The sequence below is a fragment of the Gorilla gorilla genome, chromosome 23, assembly GCF_029281585.2.
Source record: "Gorilla gorilla gorilla isolate KB3781 chromosome 23, NHGRI_mGorGor1-v2.1_pri, whole genome shotgun sequence".
Taxonomy (NCBI): domain Eukaryota; kingdom Metazoa; phylum Chordata; class Mammalia; order Primates; family Hominidae; genus Gorilla; species Gorilla gorilla.
Window position 1 is genome coordinate 27,049,259 of NC_086018.1, and position 21,966 is coordinate 27,071,224.

Below are 21,966 nucleotides of genomic sequence, written 5' to 3' on the forward strand. Positions count from 1 at the left end.
AAGAGGAGGAAGATTTGGGTTTCTAGATTTGTATGATGGTGATTCCCTTAACCTGAGACAAGTAATGTAGGTTTGGGAGAAACTTGGTGACTTTGACTTTGATCAGGACTAGAGCCCTGACTCTGACTTTGAACTGGAGCCCTTTGAACTCTAGCCCTGAAAAGGGTCAGGGCTAGAGATGAAGGTTGAGAAGTCATTAGATAGGGGAGTGTGTATTCAAACCAGGAGTCCAGAATGAGCTTGTCCAGAAAAGAGTATAGACTAGGAAGAGAGAAGGGGTCCAGCATAGGACTTCAAGGAAAACAAGTAAGTGAGTTGGGACCATGTAAGAGTCAGTGAAGGGAACCTGAAGACCTCAGAGAGAAGAAAACAGAAATAGGCTGAGGAGCACAAAGCAATGTAAACAGGTTGGTAGAGTAGCAATAGTACAGATGACAACACGGGTGAGGTAGCATGGCCCTGTGCATTCATTTAGCACAGGTGTATCAGTTAGCTTTTGCTGCATAACAAACTGCCCTTAAAACATAGCACCCTAAAAACAACAGTCATTTTCATTGCTCATGATTCTGTGGGTTAGCTGAGCAGTTCTTCTGGTCTGTGCCAGCTTGGCTGATCTCTGTGGTCAGCTAGTGGTTCCTCTGGGACTGAGTGATCTAGGATGGCCTCACTCAAGTGTTTGGGGCCTCACCTGGGATAGCCATGCCCACTCAACATGTGGTCTCTTATCATTCAGTAGACTAGCCCAGGCTTCTTACATGATAGTTCTCAGGGTTCCCAGCCGCAAGAGAGGGCAAGCATGAACACCCATGAATTATTCGATCCCCTCAAGCATTTTCCAAGCTTCTGCTGGCATTGTATTTGCTCATGTCCCGTTGACCAAAGCAACTCATGTGGCCAAGCCCAAATTCAAGGGGTGGAAAAATAAGCTCAATTTCTTGATGGGAGGAATCATAAAATATTGTGGCCATTTTCTTTACTCTAAGAGGTGTGAATGTCTTGTAACACTTGGCAGGAGTTACTTGATTCTTTGTGTCAATCATGTATCTTCCTTCTAGTTGAGCTGGGAAAGATTGAAGATTACAACAGAACAACTTAAATTCTGAAGACCCATTTAATTGTGATTATTTTAATTCTGTTCCCATATGAAAGCTGAAGGTAGTACAGGGAAAAACAGTACCACTTGCATTCATGACATGAAGCTAAAGCGATTACTAAAGAAATTGATAATACCCAGTTCAAAACTCAAACACAGGTCCCCTCTGTCAAAGCAGTACTGTCTGATTTGCAGCAATTAACATCTTAGTGCCATGTTATTTAAGACTAGATCAATGATTAGCAATCATTAATTGGCACCTACCATGTACCCAAACTACACCAAGCACTTTACACCCATGAACTATTTAATCCTCTCAACAACCCTATAAAGTACAATCACTGTCTTAGTTCTACAGATGAGGAAACTAGGGATCAAATATTAAGTGTCTTGCCCGAGGATATCAGTAAGTGTGATAGAACCAGAAATAGGAAATAGGGATTTCCCTCAGGCCACTGGGCTCCCCTGACTGTGGGCAGCATTAGCAAGTATGCACCCCACCCCACCCCCATCTTGATTATCCTTATCTTGATGAAATATAGTTGTCCCCTCACATTTGTGGGAAATTGGTTGCAAGACCTCCCCCCCAATCCCCCCATGGATACCAGAAGGCACAGATGCTCAAGTACCTTATATAAAATGGCGGTAGTATTTGCATATAACCTATGCACATCCTCCCGTATACTTTAAATCATCTCTGATTACTTTATGATACCTAATACAATGTAAGTACTGTGTATTAATAAATAGTTGTTATAATGCATGGTTCAGGGAATAAATGACAAGGAAAAAAAGTCATGTTCAGTACAGACACAACCATCCTTTTTTTTTTTTTTTTTCTCTCCAAGACAGAGTTTTGCTTTGTCACCCAGGCTGGAGTGCAGTGGCATAATCTCGGCTCACTGCAACTTCTGCCTCCTGGGTTCAAGCAATTCTTGTGCCTCAGCCTCCTGGATAGCTGGGACTACAGGTGCATGCCACCATGCCCAGCTGATTTTTTGTATTTTAGTACAGACAGGGTTTCACCATGCTGCCCAGGCTAGTCTTAAACTCCTAGACTCAGGCAATCCATCCGCCTCGGACTCCCAAAATGGTAGGATTACAGGTGTGAGCCACCGCGCCTGGCCGCAACCATCCTTTTTCTTTTCCGAGTATTTTTCATCCGTGGTTGGTTGAATGCACGGATGTAAACCCACTGATAAGGAGGGCCCACTGTATACTCACGTCTACTGACCTGGGGTCTGCCTGCCTCCCAGACTCCAGGTGGGCTCTGTTCTGCTGGTCTAACTTACCCATTCATCCAGATTTCATTGAGAGGGGCCGTGTGTGTGTGTGTGTGTGTGTGTGTGTGTGTGTCTGTGTGTGTCTGTGTGTGTGTGTGTGTGTGTGTGTGTGACAGAGTCTCGCTCTGTTGCCCAGGCTGGAGTGCAGTGGGGCGATCTTGGCTCACTGCAAGCTCCACTTCCTGGGTTTACGCCATTCTCCTGCCTCAGCCTCCTGAGTAGCTAGGATTACAGGCACCCACCACCACGCCTGGCTGATTTTTTGTATTTTTAGTAGAGATGGGGTTTCACCGTGTTAGCCAGGATGGTGTCGATCTCTTGAGCTTGTGATCCGCCCACCTTGGACTTCCAAAGTGCTGGGATTACAGGCGTGAGCCACTGCACTCGGCCTGTTTTAAAAATACTGTAATCCCGGCTACTCAGAAGGCTGAGGGAGGAGAATCACTTGAACCCAGCAGGCGGAGGTTGCAATGAGCCAGGGTTGCGCCATCACACTCCAGCTGGGGAAACAAGCGAAACTCTGTCTCAAAAAAAAATAAACAAATAAATAAAAATAAAATAAAAATACTGAGCCAGTTTTAGTAGATAGCAGAAGGAGGTATTATGTTGCTCGATCTGCATAATTTTTAAAACCGGCTTTGGAATTTTCCTATATTAACTAAAATTAAATGCATTCACATGGTAAAAGGTTGTCTGTGTCAAAATAGTTTTGCTTTGAAGTAATAAGAGGCAATAATGGAAAAAGAATAGTTGCAGATTCTCCCCTCACTCCTTGTTTTAATCTTTTTTTTTTTTTTTGGAGACAGAGTCTCGTTCTGTCCCCCAGGCTGGAGTGCAGTGGCGAGATCTCGGCTCACTGCAACCTCCGCCTCCCGGGTTCTAGAGATTCTTCTACCTCAGCCTCCCAAGTAGCTGGGATTACAGGCACGCGCCACCATGCCTGGCTAATTTTTGTATATTTAGTAGAGGCGGGGTTTCACCATGTTGGCTAGGCTGGTCTCGAACTCCTAACCTCAAATGACCCACCCACCTCCGCCTCCCAAAGTGCTGGGATTACAGGCGTAAGCCACCGTGCCCGGCCTTGTTTTAATCTTTATTGAAGTATAATAGACATTTGATAAACAGCACATATTTAAAGTGCACAATTTGATAAGGTTTGACCTATATGCACACACACATACACACACACACATGCACACACACACCCATGAAACCATCACCACAATCAAGATGAACATATCTGTCACTCCCCCCAAATTCCCTCAATTCCCCTTTAAAATCCCTCCCTCCCTTTCCTGGCTTCCCTGCCAAACCCCAGACAACTACTGATCTGCTTTCTCCTACTGTAGACAAGTTTACATTTTATAGAATTTAACACGAATGGAATCATGCAGTATATACTGCTTATTCTGGCCTCTTTGACGCAGCATAATTATTTTGAGATACATTCATGTGGATTGTGTATATCAGTAGTTCATTTCTTTTTATTACTTTTTAAGAAAAGAGAACGCTGCTTTTTTTACTCTGAACTTGGGCCAGGACGATTGAAGTTACCTACGAATTGTACATTAACCAACTAATAGCAGTGAAGAGTTAATCTGTAACTTCATCTGTTAGCTGTTAACGTGACCCCCAAACCTAACCTCCTTTTGACTGTCAGATCCTGATCCCAGACACACTTTCTCTAAAGGCTAAAACTGAAGTAGGACTGGAGACTTGGGGAGCCTGGTATTTCTGAGTCTTGGTTGGTCCCTGCCCATCACTGGATCTTGGTGTAGCATGGTCTCATGATAGTGTGAGAACAGGGTTAGGTATGTGACTGTGTGACCAGCAGTACTCTGTTAAAAACCTTGACTTTAAATTACTTCATGAAGTTTCAGATGGGGGAAAAAGAACCCACAACCCTGACTTTGTCAGCTGTCCGTCTTGTAAGTCTGAGTTATGCAGATGTCCTAATCCTCTTAGAAGCAAACTCAGTAGGTTGGAGAATTTATTGTTGTTACAGATACTCACTTTAAAATTTATTAAGTGAACTCAATTGGTATATTTGAAAATACTTTAATTTACCCTTCTTTTCAAGATTCCATCTCCCTTATAAGCTACCATATGCTTGCCTGCTAGCAGGTCCTTTATAGTCAACTTCCCTGTAACAAATGAGAGTTTTTTGGGTATAAATTTATGGGGTACAAGTATAATTTGGTTACATGGGTATATTGCATAGTGGAAAAGTCAGGGCTTTTAGTGTAGCCATTACCTGAATTATGTATATTGTACCCATTAAGTAATTTCTCATCCTCCACCCCCCTCCCACCTCCAACAAATTGGTTTTTAAAAAATTCTTTCCTTAAATGCTTGGCTTCAAATCTCCTGGTACAGGAATTCTGTAATTCTGATAAAAAATTGCTTGAAATAATACACAAAATGTCTATGTGTTTACTAATAGATCCTGATTAAAGTTATTATTGAGAAACTAACATCGGAGTCCTCTAAATTCTGATTTCCCAAAAAACAAAAAATCTTCAATATTATAAAACTTAATGGACTCTACAGAAGTTGGGGCAGGGTTGACAGGAAGCAGTTGGCTCTGATGGAACACCCTCCCCCACTGCCAGCACACTCTGACCTCAGGAAAGTCATGCCTCCTTTGCAAATCTTGGACATGGGACTAGGTGTGCTTTCATCCCACTCCAGGACTGAGGGACACTTGATTCAGATAGACCATAGTCAAGGTCCATGTTGCCTAAGAGACCCTCTTTGTCCCCCAGCATGAGGACTGCAGTGACTTTCAAGTGGCTCCCAGGAGTGGAGAAGCAGGCTGCTTCCCTTGCATGGGATACATTAACTCCTAGGCATGGAGAGGCAGGCTCAGTTCCCTACGGTGGGCTATATTAGCTCCCACAAATGGAGAAGCAGGCTCAGTCTCTCCTTGGGTGTGCTGCATTGTCTCCCAGGAATAAAGAAGTAGGATCAGTCATTTATTCCATGTGGGGCTGTCTGGCCAGAACTCTTCCCTCCAAAGGGAGTGGTTTGTGGTCCCTCTTCTGGATTTGGCTCACCAGTCTTTCCAAATGTCCCAGCCACCTGGTAGGTATGCAATTTGATTTGTTTAGCCCCCAAATGCCAGCCAGTTCCCCATGCCTGCCTGATAGCTGGGTGCCTCTTGAGCCAATGTCAGCATATTCTACAATTACCTGCTTATTTGTGGGGGTTACATAGTGCTTGTAGTTATAGCTCTCTCCACTTACCCACAAACCAGACTGCCAAACTCCTGGATCATAAAACAAAGTGTAAGCACCCTGGATCATGACCCAGCTCTTTTCCTGTTCTTCTTTTGAGACTTTCCTAACAGGAAAGGCTCTGGGTAATTGATAGAGATTATCCCTGATTCCCTTAATGTAACCTTTTTACTCTTTCCTTTTCCTGGGATTAAGCTGTTCTTTTGCAAGAAGTCCTTTTCTTAATGACAGTCATTCACCTATTATTGACCAAAGGAAGCGATCCGGCCCAACTCCACCTTTCTGTGGTTCAGAGTCTCTCGAGTCTCTTTCATTATAATGACTTTCAAAGGCATTAACTGTTTTTTTTTGCTTTCAATTTTCTGCACTGTTAAAGGCTGTCAAACTATACTTTAATCTGCCTTCCTGAAACAATAATTGCCCCTGTATTTGTTGTTGAATATGAGTGTTAATATTGAGTAGATGTTTTAATATTTGCTGAGGGTTCCCAGGCAGCGTGCGTTGCTACTGAGGTCTGCTGTTCACAAGATAACAAGTTGATATAAAGTGGAGACACATAGGCTCAGTCAGCAGTGCCTTTCTTCTTCTTGCAGTCCTGTGATATTCCTCTTCTTCAGGGCACTTACCTCTCACTGTGCATGTAGGGTCCCTAGTATAACTACTAGAACACCATGAGAAGAGGCACTAGATCTTTTAGGACTAGGTTCTTTTGGCATATGATTGTACCTTCATGGTATATGCTCAATAAGTATTTGTTAAATTAATGAATATTTTGTCTGGAAGCACATTGCCACAGGACTGGGCCTTGGTGTAGGGATTAGGGAACCCCTTCCAGAAAAAATAAAATTTCAGGTAGTGACCCAAAAATGTCAGTAAACCATAGTGACTGCTTGGATGCTGTGTTCCAGAAACTAAACTGTGGGCATGCCAGCTGCCACCAACAGAAAGGGTAATCACTAAATAGTTGTTAAGTTTATACAATGGCCATGTGAGTGGATGATAATACCCAACCATGTAACCCTGTGCTACTTTTTTTTTTTTTTTTAAGACAGAATCTCGCTCTGTCTCCCAGGCTGGAGTGCAGTGGTGCCATCTTCGCTCACTACAACCTCCACATCCCAGGTTCAAGCAATTCTCCTGCCTCAGCCTCCTGAATAGCTGGGATTACAGGTGCCCACCACCACGCCTGGCTAATTTTTGTATTTTTAGTAGAAACGGGGTTTCACCATGTTGGCCAGGCTGATCTCGAACTCCTGACCTCAAGTGATCCACCCGCCTTGGCCTCCCAAAGTGCTGGGATTACAGATGTGAGCCACCATACCCAGCCTCTATGCCACCTTTTGCTAACCTCTCCCCTATACTTGGTGTGTCTGCTGCCTCCACCAGCACCTTTGATATCCAGCTGCTGGCTGGCCTTCTCTTCCTCTTCTTTCTGGCAGCTTGGCCTCCATGAAGTCTTTCCTGACCACACCAGCCTATGGCACACATCACCCCCGTCCAGGATCCTCCATTGCAGAACTGTATTGAGCATCCTTCAAAATAATCCCACCCAATTAAACTGTTAATCCATTTGTTTCCCTTGTTGGTCTAGTTCCATTTCTCTTTCTTTTTTTTTTTTTTTTTTTTTTTTTTTGAGACGGAGTCTTGCTCTGTCACCCAGCCTGGAATACAAGCGCATGATCTAGGCTCACGGCAGCCTCCTGAGTACCTGGGATTACAGGTGCAGGCCAACATGCCCGGCTAATTTTTTGTATTTTTAGTAGAGATGGGGTTTCACCATATTGGCCAGGCTGGTCTCAAACTCCTGACCTCAGGTGATCTGCCTGCCTCAGCCTCCCAGAGTGCTGGGATTATAGGCATGAGCCACCGCGTCCAGCCTCTAGTTCCATTTCTTTAACCTAGTGGATTGCAAGCCCCTCACTGCTTTCCAGCCCGAAAGGGGCATTGATGGGATTGTGAACACAGGACAGAAAGTAGTATTAATGATTATTGTTACACCCCGGATGCGTGGTAGGGATGCTTGGGAGCACCTTTATTCTCCAGCTAGCATTAGCTGTCGGGCTGAGGAAGGCTAGCTTGATGACTCTGCCACTTTTCTCCTTCCCCCTCCATCATCAGCACCATTGTGATGACTATTTATTGAGTACCAGGACTGGAATGCATTTGGGAGAAATAAAAGCATAGATTTGACACAGCCTTCATTCTGTTAGCCTATGGAAAGGTGATTATAGCACTTCTTAGTTGAATTAGACCCGAAAATATAGCACATTTTAGGGTCTAATTCAATATAGGACATTCTGCATTTAACTTATGTTTTACAGCCTAACTCATGACTGCTATGGCCAATATCCCTTCTCCACACCCCCAGACCCCATCACTAAAATTCCTTCTAGTGGCAGAACTGTCACCACTTATCACAGATAAGTGGATATTAGTTGGGCAGTTGACATACAAGTTCTGTGACTTGGTTAGCTCAGTTCAGAGTATGTTTGAGGGCTTACTTCAAGAAAGCATGTGTTTCATTTTTTAAAAATAGGTCTTAAACCTGAAAATGGTGTCCTTGAGATTCTCATCTTTCTCTGTTTTTATCCTGTTATCGCAGAAGACCCATCTGGAACTTGCATTCCATTGCTGTCTCCTACTCAAGGCAGAGGCTCCTATGCAAGACCCTGGGACTCCTGTGGCATAGAGGCCAAAGGCCTGGACCCAAAAGTCAGGAGGACTTCTGCCACAAACCCCAAAAGCTTGCCCCGTATAAATGGTTGCTCTTGTGCCCATGGCTGTGTCTGCCCAGCATTTTTGTGCCTGCTGGGTTCCAGGTGACATGCCAAGACCTGGTGACCAGAGGATGTCTGTGATCATTGTTGTTTGGAGGCTTTTGATTGTGAGGGACCCAGACTTCTGCTTTGGGGGTATCTTTTCCCAGAGATCACAAAAAGCTCAATTGTTTATTGCCTCGAAGACACATTTTCTCTTTAACAAGCGCTTTCCTTAAGTCTGAGGTAGAGTAGCATAAGTGAGTTTCTTGAAAACCAGAAATGTAGCTGAGAAAGCAGTTGGGCCATTCTAGGAGGGAAAGAACAAGGGCTTGATGAGTTAGCTTAAGAAGCACATTCCCAGCTCACCATCTCTCCCTCTCTTACCTCCTTAGCATCTTGGTCTGTGGTTACACATCTTGGCTGCACCTAAGAGTTGGCCTGAGGAGCTTTCAAACCTACAAAGGCTAGATCTACCTCCAGCCCGGTTCCCATTAGTCAATCTCCAGGAAGGAGTCTACCTCTCTATTTTTTATTTAATTTTATTTATTTATTTATTTATTTATTTATTTATTTATTTATTTATTTTTGAGATGAGGTCTCACTCTTGTTCCCCAGGCTGGAGTGCAATGGCGCGATCTTGGCTCACTGCAACCTCCGCCTCCCGGGTTCAAGTGATTCTCCTGCCTCAGCCTCCCGAGTAGTTGGGATTACAGGTGCCTGCCACCATGCCCGGCTAATTTTTGTATTTGTAGTAGAGATGGGGTTTCACCATGTTGGCCAGGCTGGTCTCAAACTCCTGACCTCAGGTTATCTGCCCGCCTCGGCCTCCCAAAGTGCTGGGATTACAGGCGTGAGCCACCATGCCTGGCCCCCTCTATTATTTAATAAGCTCCCCCAGGCATTCCAACATACCACTGGGCTGACAGCCACTGACCACCCTCTGCCAGACTCATGCTGTGTCATCATTTCTTGGCCTAAACTGGGACGTCCCTGCATGTATATGAAGTGTAACATGGTCATGTCAACTTCCAGAAGCCTTCAGGAGATAGATTCAGTGTCATCCCCATTGTGCAGATGAAATAAAACAGAAAATTCATCACATGCTCACCGTCACAGAGCTGGGAAGGTGAGCTAGGATTTCACTCCAAGCAGTGTGAGGTACCCCCTTTTCTTCCTGCTCTTCCACTATGGCAGTGCTAAAAAGAGCCTGGGTTGGCCAGCCTGGCTTTGGTAGGGTGTCATCAAACTGACTGCACCCAGATAAGAATAACATGGCTGAGGGGGGCCATGTAACTGCCCTTCTCTAGAGAAAGGGATTTGATTCTGTAGCTGTTATAAATGATTTTGGTTTAAGGTGAAGAGATAATGAAACTTTTCTTAAACTCTACTAATACAAAATCACGTAAAAGGAGTCAATATCATAGGGTACACGGGACCATTTTGAAACAACTTAGATCCTTAAGAATAAAGGATGACAGTTGTAGTGTTTGTGAACTTGCATTGGCTACGATGGCAATGAATATAACACCTTTGGATGAAATAGTCTTTGACTAAATAGGCCTGAGTTTTTAAGCAGGTAACCCTGTACAAAAGTAGGAAAATGTTCCACCCTGCCACCTCTCAGGGAGGGCCAGATGTGATGCGATGAGTGTGATAGGCAGCAAGGGGAGAAAAAAAATCCCTCCTTATGTTGACTACATGAGCTGCATGACATTTGTAAAGGGAAATTTCAAGAGAAGGGAGACCAAGTGGGTTAGGATAAGAGCTATCTGGAATTTCCTTGTGTTACCCGGAAATATAATACTTACATAAGCTATTAATGGAATATTTGGAGGTTCAGCATTCACATTGATATATGTGCACGTATCTCCATTGCACTTGATTTTAGAACCCCCTGGGACAACATGAGTATTTCTCTGGCCTGGGATTATGGAGAGAGGCTTAGGTCAAATGTCAGCTCTCCACTTTGTGGCTGAGTATCCATGGGCAAGTTATGTAACCTTTGAGCCTCCAGCTGTAAAATGGGGATCAACACCACCTCCCTTGCAGAGTTGCTCTGCAGATTCAGTACCATTTGAAAGCACTCGGTGCCTTGCCTGGAACATTAATAGGTACTTTCCTTACTTTCCCTCTTGGAGTCTCAGTACCACTCTATGACCAAGCAGGGGGGCCGTGCTTTAAGGCCCCTCTTTTAAACCTTCTGGCCACAGGGTGAGGGGTCCAAGGGGAAGCCCCCGTCCAAACCATTCCCAGCATCCCTAAACTCCCCTAAGATGACCTTGTGTTGGTTTCCAGCCCTTACAGACCTCTCTTCTAGGACCATCCTCCTGGAGGCACAGTGCACTGGCAGCATGCCCCTCTTCCCAAGGATGTAGACACAGCTTGGCCTCAAAGCCTAGGGTGTTCACCTGCCTGTGTACAACCCCCTCAAAGTGCAGGGTGGACCAGGGGTCAGCTGTCTCCACACTGACATGCTCTGGCAAGGAGATCCAAGGAGTTGGAAAGCTCACCTGGAACCTATGTTTCAAGTTCTTATGAAGGTACATATGTCAAGATAGAAGAGTAAGATCTATTTTATTTACTAGTTTGTTAGCCCTTGTCCCCTGTCCCACGAATGTTAGAAGCAAGCAAAAATGCTTTCATCCAAATTACCTTCCTCTTCATAAAAATAAGAAAATCATGTAATCAAAATAATCTTCTGCCTTCTCAATGAGTTTACCACCTGATTCAGCAATTTTCTAACACCTTCCTTTGCCTCATTGTAAGTAGTCCCAGTGCATGCTGGTTAGATGGCCTCTGGGTCTACATCAGTCCAACTGAATCAGGAGAGGAGCTCCAGAAGGTGCATTGGACAGTCATGCCAGAGGCCGTGTGCAATTTTAGGTTAGATCAGTGGTTCTCTGCCCTATCTGAATTTTAAAATAACTGCGAAACTTCTAAAAAAAATATTGCTGCTGGGGTTTTATCTATATAGATCAAATCATCTCTAGGGGTAGGTCCTGGGCACGAGTTTTTTTTAATCTCCCCAGTTGCTTCCTCCATGAGCAAAGGTTGAGAAGCACAGCTGCCCCTGTGAGGAACTCAGCCTTCAGAGAGAGCCTGCCCGCCGCCTCTCATCCTCCAGAGAGGCTGTAGGGTGTCCAGACTTTGCAGGCACTGTTGTTCCTCGTTAAGCCTGATGCTGCCACCTAATTAACACTTGTTTATATTAAATAGTTGCCATATGCATTGAAGGGGGGTGGTCCTTTTTGAAGTTTCTAGTTGCTGACTATATAAGATTTGGCCTGAAGTGGGACTTCTGGAAACTCAACCAAGATAACGACTTCCAGGTTCTTCCAAAAGCTTATCTTACAGGCATAGGCAGGTAATGAAACAACCCAACTGCGGTTTTTTCCATAACATCTTTCACACCACAGTATCGATGGAGCAGGAGGGTGTGGTCAGGCTTTCCTGGGTGTTTGGTGCTCCTTGTCAGGTGTTAAAACAAAGAGGATCATTGTGTTTCTTGGAACTGGCCTAAACGTCTATGTTTAAGATTAAGATCTAGGGAAATGCATTTCCGTTTGACACCCACTAGTTTCTGATTGTGAAAAGGGTACCAACCTGTGCAATGGCGCCGCGACCCGGCCGCGGACTCCAGCCTCTAAAGTCGGGTACCTTTAATTAGGAGAAATTAAGTGGGGCTGCTACATATTTTGAGAATAAGTAACACTATTTAAACTTAGGCAGCCTTAACCACTAACTTAACCGCTGAATTCTCGCTGCTACATGTCTCCTAAATAGATCAGCATAATCTTAACTAGGACTTAAAATGCATCATCTTCGTTCCGGAACTCAGAACCTGCAGCCGACGGGAGCCTTTGGAGGCTTAATGACTTTAATTATGGCGAGAAATATCTTCTCCCGGTGGGGAGGGGCGCGGCCGGTGGCGAGGAGGGCACTTTACCGGGTCGGAGAAGGCCGGATGGCAGCCCGCCCCGAAAGTCCCGGCCCGCTGGATTGGGGGTTCGGGGGTGGGGGGAACATAGAGAAGCAGGGCTGGTGGAGGGGAGGAGGGACCCTGCAGGGCGGTGCACGAGGGGTGGGAGTGGGGAGGAGGAGGGCTCCTGGCGCGGGGAGGAGCCGCGGGAGGGGGGATGTTGGCCGCAGGGCCTCGGAGTTCTGAGCTGTGTTTGTGGCTTCAGCGCTTTGATCTCCTGCCAGGGAAACCTGGAAGGTCAGGCCGGGCTGCAGCCAAGCCCTGGATCGAGGAGCCGGCGGGTGGAGCTGGCAGCACTGCGCCACCCACCCTCACCTCCCAACCCCCCAAGCAGTGAAGCCCGCCTGGCCGCCCTGGCCTCTCGGCCCCGCTCCTGCCGCTGCCCCTGCCCCTGCCCGTCTTTACCTCCTGTGTGTTGTTCTCCTGTAGGCCGTAGATTAAGGGGCTCCAAGTCTTGAAAGTAAGCTAGCCAAATGCCTTCCAAGTTTGGCTTAGTAAAATCATGTATGTTGTATATACTTTAAAAGAAACCAGATATTTTTTAAAGCTGTGTGCTTCCCTTTCCTCCACCCTCCTCATCCCCACCCTAGTACAAATTACCCAAGAGCCACAGGTGATTCCCCCTGCTGGTTCGTGAGTGTTAGGGTCTAGTTTGCCTCTCCTCTTCTACCACCACCACCCCCGTTCCTGGCACCAGGATTTTCTCACCGGTTACCCATGTGCTCTTGGTGTGTGACCTCATTTCCTATGGAATGAAAAGTTTCTGTCGGAAAACAGGGCCCTTGGTGAGGCAGGCCTTGGGAGCCCCCTTGCCCAGCTAGAATGCCCTGTGTCATGCAGTGACTCATGCTTCAGAGAACAGCAGCTGACCAGAATGTTCAAGAGCCTGGTGCCTGGGTGGTCACTACTAAGTGAAGAACTCGAGGAGGAGGAAAGGAAAAAGTGAGGAGTAAGGATTTAAAATCCACTTAGTGGCCTCCAGAAGGAGGGGGATAACAGGACTCAAACAGCCTGGGCTCTCTGGCCTGGGGTAGGACCCGCCAAGAGGGACCTGTGGGCGTCAGGCGTGGCCAGTCCCTAGGACCGGCTGGGTGCTCTCCATCGTGTTAACCGCCCTTTTCCCCTCCCTGACCACAGGAGCAGGCCTGGTGGCGGCAACAGAAACAGGGCTGGTTCCTCCCACCCTGCATTTCAGCAGTGATGTGTTCCAGGCTCCGGCTTTAGATGGCTGTGTCTCTCAAGCCTTCAAGCCTATGCTTAAGTCTCTTGTTACCCCAAATTAGAGCACCATTGAGTTGGGGATTTTGAAGCTGTGGTAGAATTTGCCACCAGTTCACCCAGAGAGCGAAGGCGCCAGAGCTTCGCACCAGGTGGGGAAAGCAGCCAAACCTGCACTTTCCTGGGGTTGGGCCACTGTGTGGTGTGGCCATATTTCTCCGCAGGTTGCAGGATGAACTCCATCAGTCTTTTAGGCTGGAGGAAAGTCAAGGCCCCCTAGTGATAATGGGAGGAGGCTGTAAAAATTCACATACAGCCTGTTCTTGTGGACATGGCCAAGGGTAGTCATCTGGCCAGCTTTCTTTTGGTAAAGGTACTAAGGGAGGCTCCCATTCCTGCAGAATGGATGGAACAAACACTGCAAGTGGTTGGGCTTGTTTTCAGAGAGCTTTGATATCCAGAGATGAGCACACGCAGGGGCTGGGGCCTGATACAGATCCACAACAAGGCCAAGTCACTTTTAGTGCCTGGGGTCGAGGTTGGCCGGAGGAGACACGATGCCTGCATTCGAACTGACAACCAGTAAAAAGGCTGTCAGGAAATGCAACAGCAGAAGATGGCACCAGTAATAAGAAACCGAATCCTGAGAATCTTAAAGTGCTAAGAATATTATGTTCCAAGAAAATTTGGTAGAGAACAGACCTTTCTCAAAAGTCAAAGGGAGGAGATAGGTGGCCTAGAGTGAGCTGCAATCAGTGCTTTCAGTAGCAGGACCCATGGTGTTTGATGCTAACCCCTAGGGCAAAAGCTGATCTTTTAGGTTAATCAACAAACATTTCTTGGCCATTTACCCTGTGCCAGGCCTTTTGCCGGGTTCTGGGAATTCAGCAGGAAAGAAGTCTGACACACTGGCTGCCCTTTAGTGAAGGAGGCATTTTAAGTAAACAATGACAGTGTGATGTCATAAGTGCCACAGTGGTGGAGCACAGCATAAGGCCACTGGGCACCGCAGCCTGAGGGAATAATACCTGAACAGAAAGAGAGAAGCAGTAAATGAACCCTGTGGCGGGGGGTGGGTAATGTGCTCCTCATTGTTGGTCTCCTGTTACCCCAAATGTGGCCACCATTGAGTTTGGGATTTTGAAGAGAACTAAAAGAAGCTCAGTCTAGGCCAGGTGTGGTGGCTCAGGCCTGTAATCCCAGCACTTTGGGAGGCCAAGGAGGGTGGATCACCTGAGGCCAGGAGTTCGAGACCAGCCTGGCCAACATGGTGAAACCCCGTCTCTACTAAAAGTAGAGAAAATTAGCCGGGCATGAGGGTGCACACCTGTAATCCCAACTACTCGGGAGGCTGAGGCAGGATAATCGCTTGAACCCAGGAGGTGGAGGCTGCAGTGAGCTAAGATTGTGCCACTGCACTCCAGCATGAGCGACAGAGTGAGACTCCATCTCAAAAAAAAAAAAAAAAAAAAAAAGGCTCAATCTAGTTCAACTTAGGAGTTTGAGTGTTGTGTTCAGAAACAATAAGCAGGAGGAGGTCACATCTTACCCTAAGAGGAGCACAGTCATTGGAGAAGGGTGGTGCAGGTCAGATCCATGATTGAGAACGGTCCCTCTGCTACTGCATGGAGACCGTGTTGGGGAGGGGGCAGGGGCGTGCAAGGTGGGCTGGGCTCAGGAGCCCCCAGAAGAGAATGTTGTTGGGACTTGTGAGAAATCTGGTGTCCTGGCCAGGGTGGCAGCAGTGGGATGAAAAAACGATGGATGGATTTGGAAGTCAGAATCAGCAAAATTTGGTAAGCCATTGGGCATAGGTGAAAAGGCAAAGGGCTGCAGTTTTGACTTTGCCCCATGGGTGGAGGAATGGGGGAGATGGGGTACCTCGAGGAGGGAGCCCAGGTTTTGGGGAAGTAAGGATTGTATGAAGAACAGGCCCATGGCAAGACCCCTTGCACCTACATCCACCCGAGCAAGAAATGACCCAGAAATGTCCGGGACAGTGTGCTGTGCTCTGCGAATAGCTGCAGAAGTAACTTGGAGACCCAAAATAAAGCAGAATGCTAATGTCAAGTCCTGAGAACCAAGCCCTGGGACTCTGGTGCCATTTCAGATTCTCCATGAGCATGGTTTCTGCCCCCTTCGGTCACACTACTTATATGTAAGTCTGTCAGAGAAGAGGCCCAAGTGAACACTCACTTGGATAAGAAGGGGAGAGACATCAGTGTCTTCATGCTGCTGCTTGCTAAGCAAGGTCTCTTCACCCAGGACAGCAGCAAGTGTGTTATGACAGACAATTCCAGAAGGTCCTGGATTGTGTCTTCCTTGGGATGCCTGGCACCCAGTTGGCCCTCTTCAGTAGTTGACAAATGGAACTGTATACTCGAATGTTTCCATACTGATAACCATCTCATTTAAATTATGGGTGCCGTTTAGTAATTGGTTTCCAGATCAAAATGTAGGTCTTCTGTCACATCCTTCAGCCTTCCACCTGTGAGTTAGAGTGATGAGGAGTGGGTTAAGGGGATGATACTCCTCTCACCTTGACATACCATGAGCCATGGAGCAGAGTCGTAAAGCGTGCTCCATGGAAGGGAGAGTGTTAACAGGAGTTGCTGCAAACAGGCTTTGTGTCCAAAAAAGTTTGGGATGCTGGGTAAAATAGGAGCCTCTAGCATGTTAATGATGTATATGTCAGGGATAGCTCTGGAATATGCAGCATTTCTCAAAGGACACCGACCAGGAAAATCATTCCCTTAGTAGATGCACTTTGGGAAAGGCTAGTATAGAGATATGAGGCAAGTGAAGCCATGTTCTTAATTTCTTATCCATTTGCCCTTGGAACTAAATGTGCATGCTCTTCCTTATTGACTCTCCTGGACTCTTCAGAGAGGGATCTACCAGCACCATGGGCAGGATGTGTGCTTGGTGAGGATAGGGGTCTGTGACCATGCTTGCTGCCGGCTGCTGTATGAGTCCCCAGGGTCTAGAACACATAGTAACCAGTTAATAACTACCGTGGAACAACTAAATTAATACATGGTTAATGCAAATAGAATTTGACTATGAACCATGCCCAGGGCAGTCTGCTTTGTTAGACCTTTTTTTTTTTTTTTAATAGACACACGGAGTCTTGCTATATTGGCCAGGCTGGTCTCAAACTCCTGGCCTCAAGTGATCCGCCCATCTCAGCCTCCCAAAGTGCTGGGATTACAGGCATGAGCCAACGCGCCCAGCCATGTTAGGCTTTATGGGGCATACCAATGTGGTCAGTAAGGTCTACCTCCTGGCTCCTGGGAGTTTCTGTTAATCTCCAAGGGTATGCCTGGCACCCAAGCGAGGCCTTTATGTATAGGACATCTATACCCTTTGACTCAGCAGAACCACTCATGGCTATTAAGGACAGATGCCTCCAGAATATGAGTACAAGGATATGAATACAGCACTGTTTATAACAGAGAAAATATAGAAATCTGCTACGTGCCTCTTAGGGAGATGGTCATTAAAGGAGCTCTGAATAACCATACAATGGAATGATATGTGTAGCTGGTAAGGAGAATTAATATTTTTCCACATCAATGCATATAAATATTGTTGAGTAAATTGTTGAGTTAAGGGGGAAGTAGAGTACAGAACAGTGTATGTCCAATATGTCCAGTGTATTTATTTTAAAATTTTTTTTCTTTTTGAGACGGAGTCTCGCTCTGTCGCCCAGGCTGGAGTGCAGTGGCGTGATCTTGGCTCACTGCAAGCTCCGCCTCCTGGGTTCAAGCAATTCTCCTGCCTCAGCCTCCTGAGTAGCTGGGGACTACAGGGGCACGCTGCCACGCCCAGCTAAATTTTTTATTTTATTTTATTAGAGGTGGGATTTCACCGTGTTACCGAGGCTGCTCTCGAACTCCTGAACTAAGGCAATCCACCCTCCTTGGCCTCCCAAAGTGCTCGGATTACAGGTGTGAGCCACTGCGCCCGGCCTTAAACAATTTTTAACAGCTGGGGTCTATGTTGCCCAGGCTGGCCTCAGCTCCTGGGCTCGAGCGATCCTCCCTCCTCAGCCTCCCAAGTAGCTGGGATTATAGGTACTAATCCAGCATATTTTTAACTACATTTTGGTGGGCGTGTGTCTGTAACACATGCATTTTATTCTTGCCAATATGTGGGTTAAAAAAACAATGAAGGCTATAAACCACACCATTATGTTAAAATGCTGGGATATAGGGGGTAACAGATGAGTTATTTTTTGCTTTCAATTTCTGAGTTATTTTAAATTGTTCACATCATGCACATATTACCCTTATAAATAGCAAAAACTCTAAAGATTATCGTATTTTCAGGGAAAATGTATTACAGAAGTGGTAAACAACAGAAGAGAAACCCTAAGATATTAGAGCTCAGAGAGAGGTATCTTATCTGTCCTTTGGCTAAGGAGAAGCACCATTAGTTTTATGGAAAAGGTTACACAGGAACTGGACCTTGAAGGATTAGTAATGTTAGTATTAATATGATCAACTCATTATATTTGACTCTAAAGTGTCTTTCTGCATGTGAAGTATCATCATCTAGAGAGTTACTCTCAAACTCACTTGTTTCTCCCTTCCACCCAGCTCATCAACAGGCCGCCTAACCCAGAAATTAAATCTGTTGACAAATTTGCCTGTATTGTCTGTGCCAGTCTATCTATCTTGTCATTTATGCAGCCAAATAAGAATTGGGTGGGTATATAAGAGGGGCATTAAAATTTGATGTGGATTTTATTGAGATTCTTCATAATCTTTATATTCTTTGGCACAGGGCCTACCTATGTCCTCTGGAAACTAGAAATGAAAAGCAATATTTATTCAATGTAGTATTAATTATAATTTTAAAAACTGGAACAACCCAAATATCAGAAATACATGTGTAGCGTGTAGGAAAAAAAAAAATCACAGCCATTTAAAATATTTACAAAGAATTTTTAATAACTTAGAAGCTTATGATAAAGAAAAAAAGCCAGAAGGCAAAATTGTATTCAGTAGAGGCAAAAAATTCTGTTTGGGGCTCCCATATGTCTGCAACTTCCTGTAAGAGGTTGAAGACATGTCTTCATATTAGCGCTAACAGTCCAGCTTCCTTGGTTAGCTTATGGTCAGGAATGTGGGACAAATTAGATTTTTAGTCATCTTTTGGGTTATTTCCTATTAAGACTGTATTCTATCAAAATTTTCCTGCAATAAAGGGTAGGCACTAGGGATACCACATCCAAGAGCTTGACAGAGGAACAGGTAAACAGGTGAAAGTGGAATCCGTGCCCCAGAGACTCCAGGGAATAGGGATGGGGGTAGGTCCAAGCCCCAAACCAAGTCTGGGTATAACTACACACACTGGGGAGAATGCCAGATCCATTCCGGAGTGGAATTCCTGGTAAGTGGCGGGCTCTAGGCTTCACGTTTTCCCACCCACAAAGTGGTGATGGGACAATTCTCATCATAATTGGTACATTTCCACTGGAACATTCTAGACTCAATCTTACTAGTAAAAGCACTTCCTTATGAAAGAAAACCACATCACATTCACAGTCAGGGAGCACTTTCTTTTTACCAGTAGTAACCCGAGTATGGTACCAGGCAGGCTTGCTTTCACTTATAATAAACATTTATTGAATAACCATAGGAGTGGTAAGTGCCAACCACAATAGGGCCCTGTCTTCTAGAGGCTGGAATTTTGTACTTTGCAAATGTATTTTAAGGGCGCAAGTGTTTGCTCTTTTGCTACTTGTCTCAATGGCTACAGACATTATCTAGTCTCGGGTCCAGCAGCCCTGGGAAGGTAAATAAAGGACCGTGGCAATCTTTCATTCAGCACTCTGCACTGGGTTTCTGGTCACCTGCTGGCTGGTGCCAACCTGCCCTGGCCTGAGCAAGGATGGAAGTAGCAAAGGTGATGAAGGATGTGAAGATACCCTTGTGGGTGGGGATGAGGGGAAGGGCACATAGAGGGCAGCAAGACAAGGCCTTTGGCTGCTTCTGGGAGGCCTTGCCAAAACTTCCCACCTGTGTTCTGCAGTCACACCCTTCTGTTAATCTTGCACTCCAGGCTGTGCACAGTTTAGGGATAATGGCCCTCTCCAGCTACAGCCCAGTTTACCAGTGACTTTCATCCAACCATATCCACCAGGCTGCATCTTTCCCATCCTTTCTTTGAAAGGGCCCCAGCTTCAGAGTTTTGGACATTAAGTATGTGACTTAAAGATCCTAAAGATAGGATTTCTGGTGGCCACAAGACTGTGAACTCCTAATTAGGGTCTAGGTTTGTTTTGAAATAATATTCTGGTCTACACTTGAGTAATTAAAATGGTGAATGATCTGTGAGAGTGATTGGTTCAAGGAATATGCCTCATCAATTTTTAAACTGAAAATATGGGCAGGGGGCAAAGAATAACCAAGTAATGTTCTGTTGCTTTTTTTTTTTTTTTTTTTAAGACAGGGTCTCGCCCTGTCGCCCAGGCTGGAGTGCAGTGGCACAATCATGGCTCACTATTATAAGGATATTTATTATAAGGAGCTTCAACCTCCTGGGCTCAAGCAGTCTACCTCAGCCTCCCGAGGAGCTGGGACTACAGGTGAATGCCACCATGCCTGGCTAGTTTTTAACTTTTTTGTGGAGACAGTCTTGCTATATTGTCCAGGCTAGTCTTGAACTCCTGGCTTCAAGCAATCCTCCTGCCTCAACCTCCAAAAGTGCTGAGATTACAGGCATGAGCCACTGCACCTGGCCTGTATTTTTTTAATTTCCTTTCAGAACAGTATAATAAAAGTGTCTTTTTCTAAATATGGGTTATTCATGGCCTATTTTAAATCCTAAGCTGGCTTCTGACAGGCAAGTTCCCTTTAGGATCTTAGCTTGGCTCCCCTCCTGTCCAGTCCTGGTGTGTGCAGGAAATACAAACTGATTTTAATAGTAGTTTACATTAAATATTATTTTAAAAGTAGATCACCTGTGCAAATGAAGTATTTTTCTCAAACAAGGTATGTCCTTAGATCCTGTGCCTTTGCCTGGTTGTACTGGAAGTCAAGCTGTAAATGGAATTTAAGCACCATATATATATATAGAGAGAGAGAGAGAGAGACAGATTCAAACCCCTGGGCTCAAGTGATACTCCCGCCTCAGCCTCCCAAGTAGCTGGGATTACAGGCCCGTGCAACTACAACCAGCTGCCTTATTACTGACCTGCCCTCTTCACTGTAAAAACCAGGAAACATATCACCATGTCCTAGATTTTGTGAAAAACGTCTTTTGTGTCTCTCAAATGGATCATGCTTCATCCGGAACCTCTGAGTCCTTGAGACCTCAACGTTCCGGGCGGAGCAGGGAAGCCTGAACTTTAAGAAGGCCACGTGGCTAAATGGCTTCCCTGAGGCATGTCTCTCCTGGGAAGGCATTCCCTACCCCTGATCCTGCAGCCTTTCATCCTGAGGCCATTAGACTCTCCAGGTGCACCTGCATCAAAGCGCACAGGTACCGCGCTCCTGACCTGGACTTATCTGAATTGTACATTCCCTGAGGGTGCTGTTTGATGTGCTTGATTGTGGAATGAAAGCCAAATAAAGGAATGAGAGGGGCTGTTTATTTCCTCATTTTTAGTGCTTTTCCTCAGGGCCCTTCTATGTCTGGAGAAGGAATTTATGAAAAAGCCTAGGATACCACCTAAGCGGAAAACACCAGCATCTACTTACAATTATATTAACTCTGGCATCCATGAGCTGTTGGCCTCTGGCAGAGGAGTCTGTGTCCCTAAAGAGCTCTATGGATAGCCAGTATGGTGGCTCATGCCTGTGATCTCAGCACTTGGGAGGCCGGAATGGGAGGATCACTTGAGCCTAGGAGCTCAAGACCAACCTGGGCAACATAGTGAGACCTTGTCTCTACCAAAAAAAAAAAAAAAAAAAAAAAAAAAAATTAGCCTGGCATGGTAGCATGCACCTGCAGTCCCAGCTACTCAGGAGGCTGAGGCAGGAGGATCATTCGAGGCCAGGAGTTTGAGGCTGCAGTGAGCTGTGATTGCACCACTCCAGCCCAGGTGACAGAGTGAAAGCCCATCTCTGATAGATAGAAAGATAGATAGCTCTATGGTGGAGGAAAGTGACGCCACCCTCGCCTCACACTTTCTCAGCTGTGTCATCAGCATCCTCTCTTCCTGGAGGAGGGTGACAGGGCCAGTGCAGTTCTGAGTTGCTCTGATAGCCTGCTGCTTCTCATTTGAGTGACCAAGGCTGGGAATTTAGAAGGGACTCTAGTCATAATAACATAGGCGGCCTCCCTGCACCCCCTCCCCCCTTTTTTTTTTTTGAGACAGAGCCTCACTCTGTCGCCCAGGCTGGAGTGCCGTGGTGCGATCTCGGCTCATTACAACCTCCGCCTCCCA

General features: G+C 45.9%; 1 protein-coding gene across 3 annotated transcripts in view; it reads left to right on the plus strand.

The window, feature by feature from the left end:
- ZNRF3 (zinc and ring finger 3) overlaps positions 1-21,966 on the plus strand; it is a 252,568-nt gene that overhangs the window by 216,946 nt on the left and 13,656 nt on the right. The window contains exon 1 of one of the 3 annotated variants that reach the window (XM_019018699.4): positions 13,554-15,364. The exons of the other annotated variants lie outside the window; for them this stretch is intronic. Coding sequence (XP_018874244.2) covers positions 15,194-15,364 — 171 coding nt within the window. The 5' untranslated portion in view covers positions 13,554-15,193. Of the gene's footprint in view, positions 1-13,553; positions 15,365-21,966 lie in introns of those variants that run through there. 3 annotated transcript variants of the gene reach the window in all.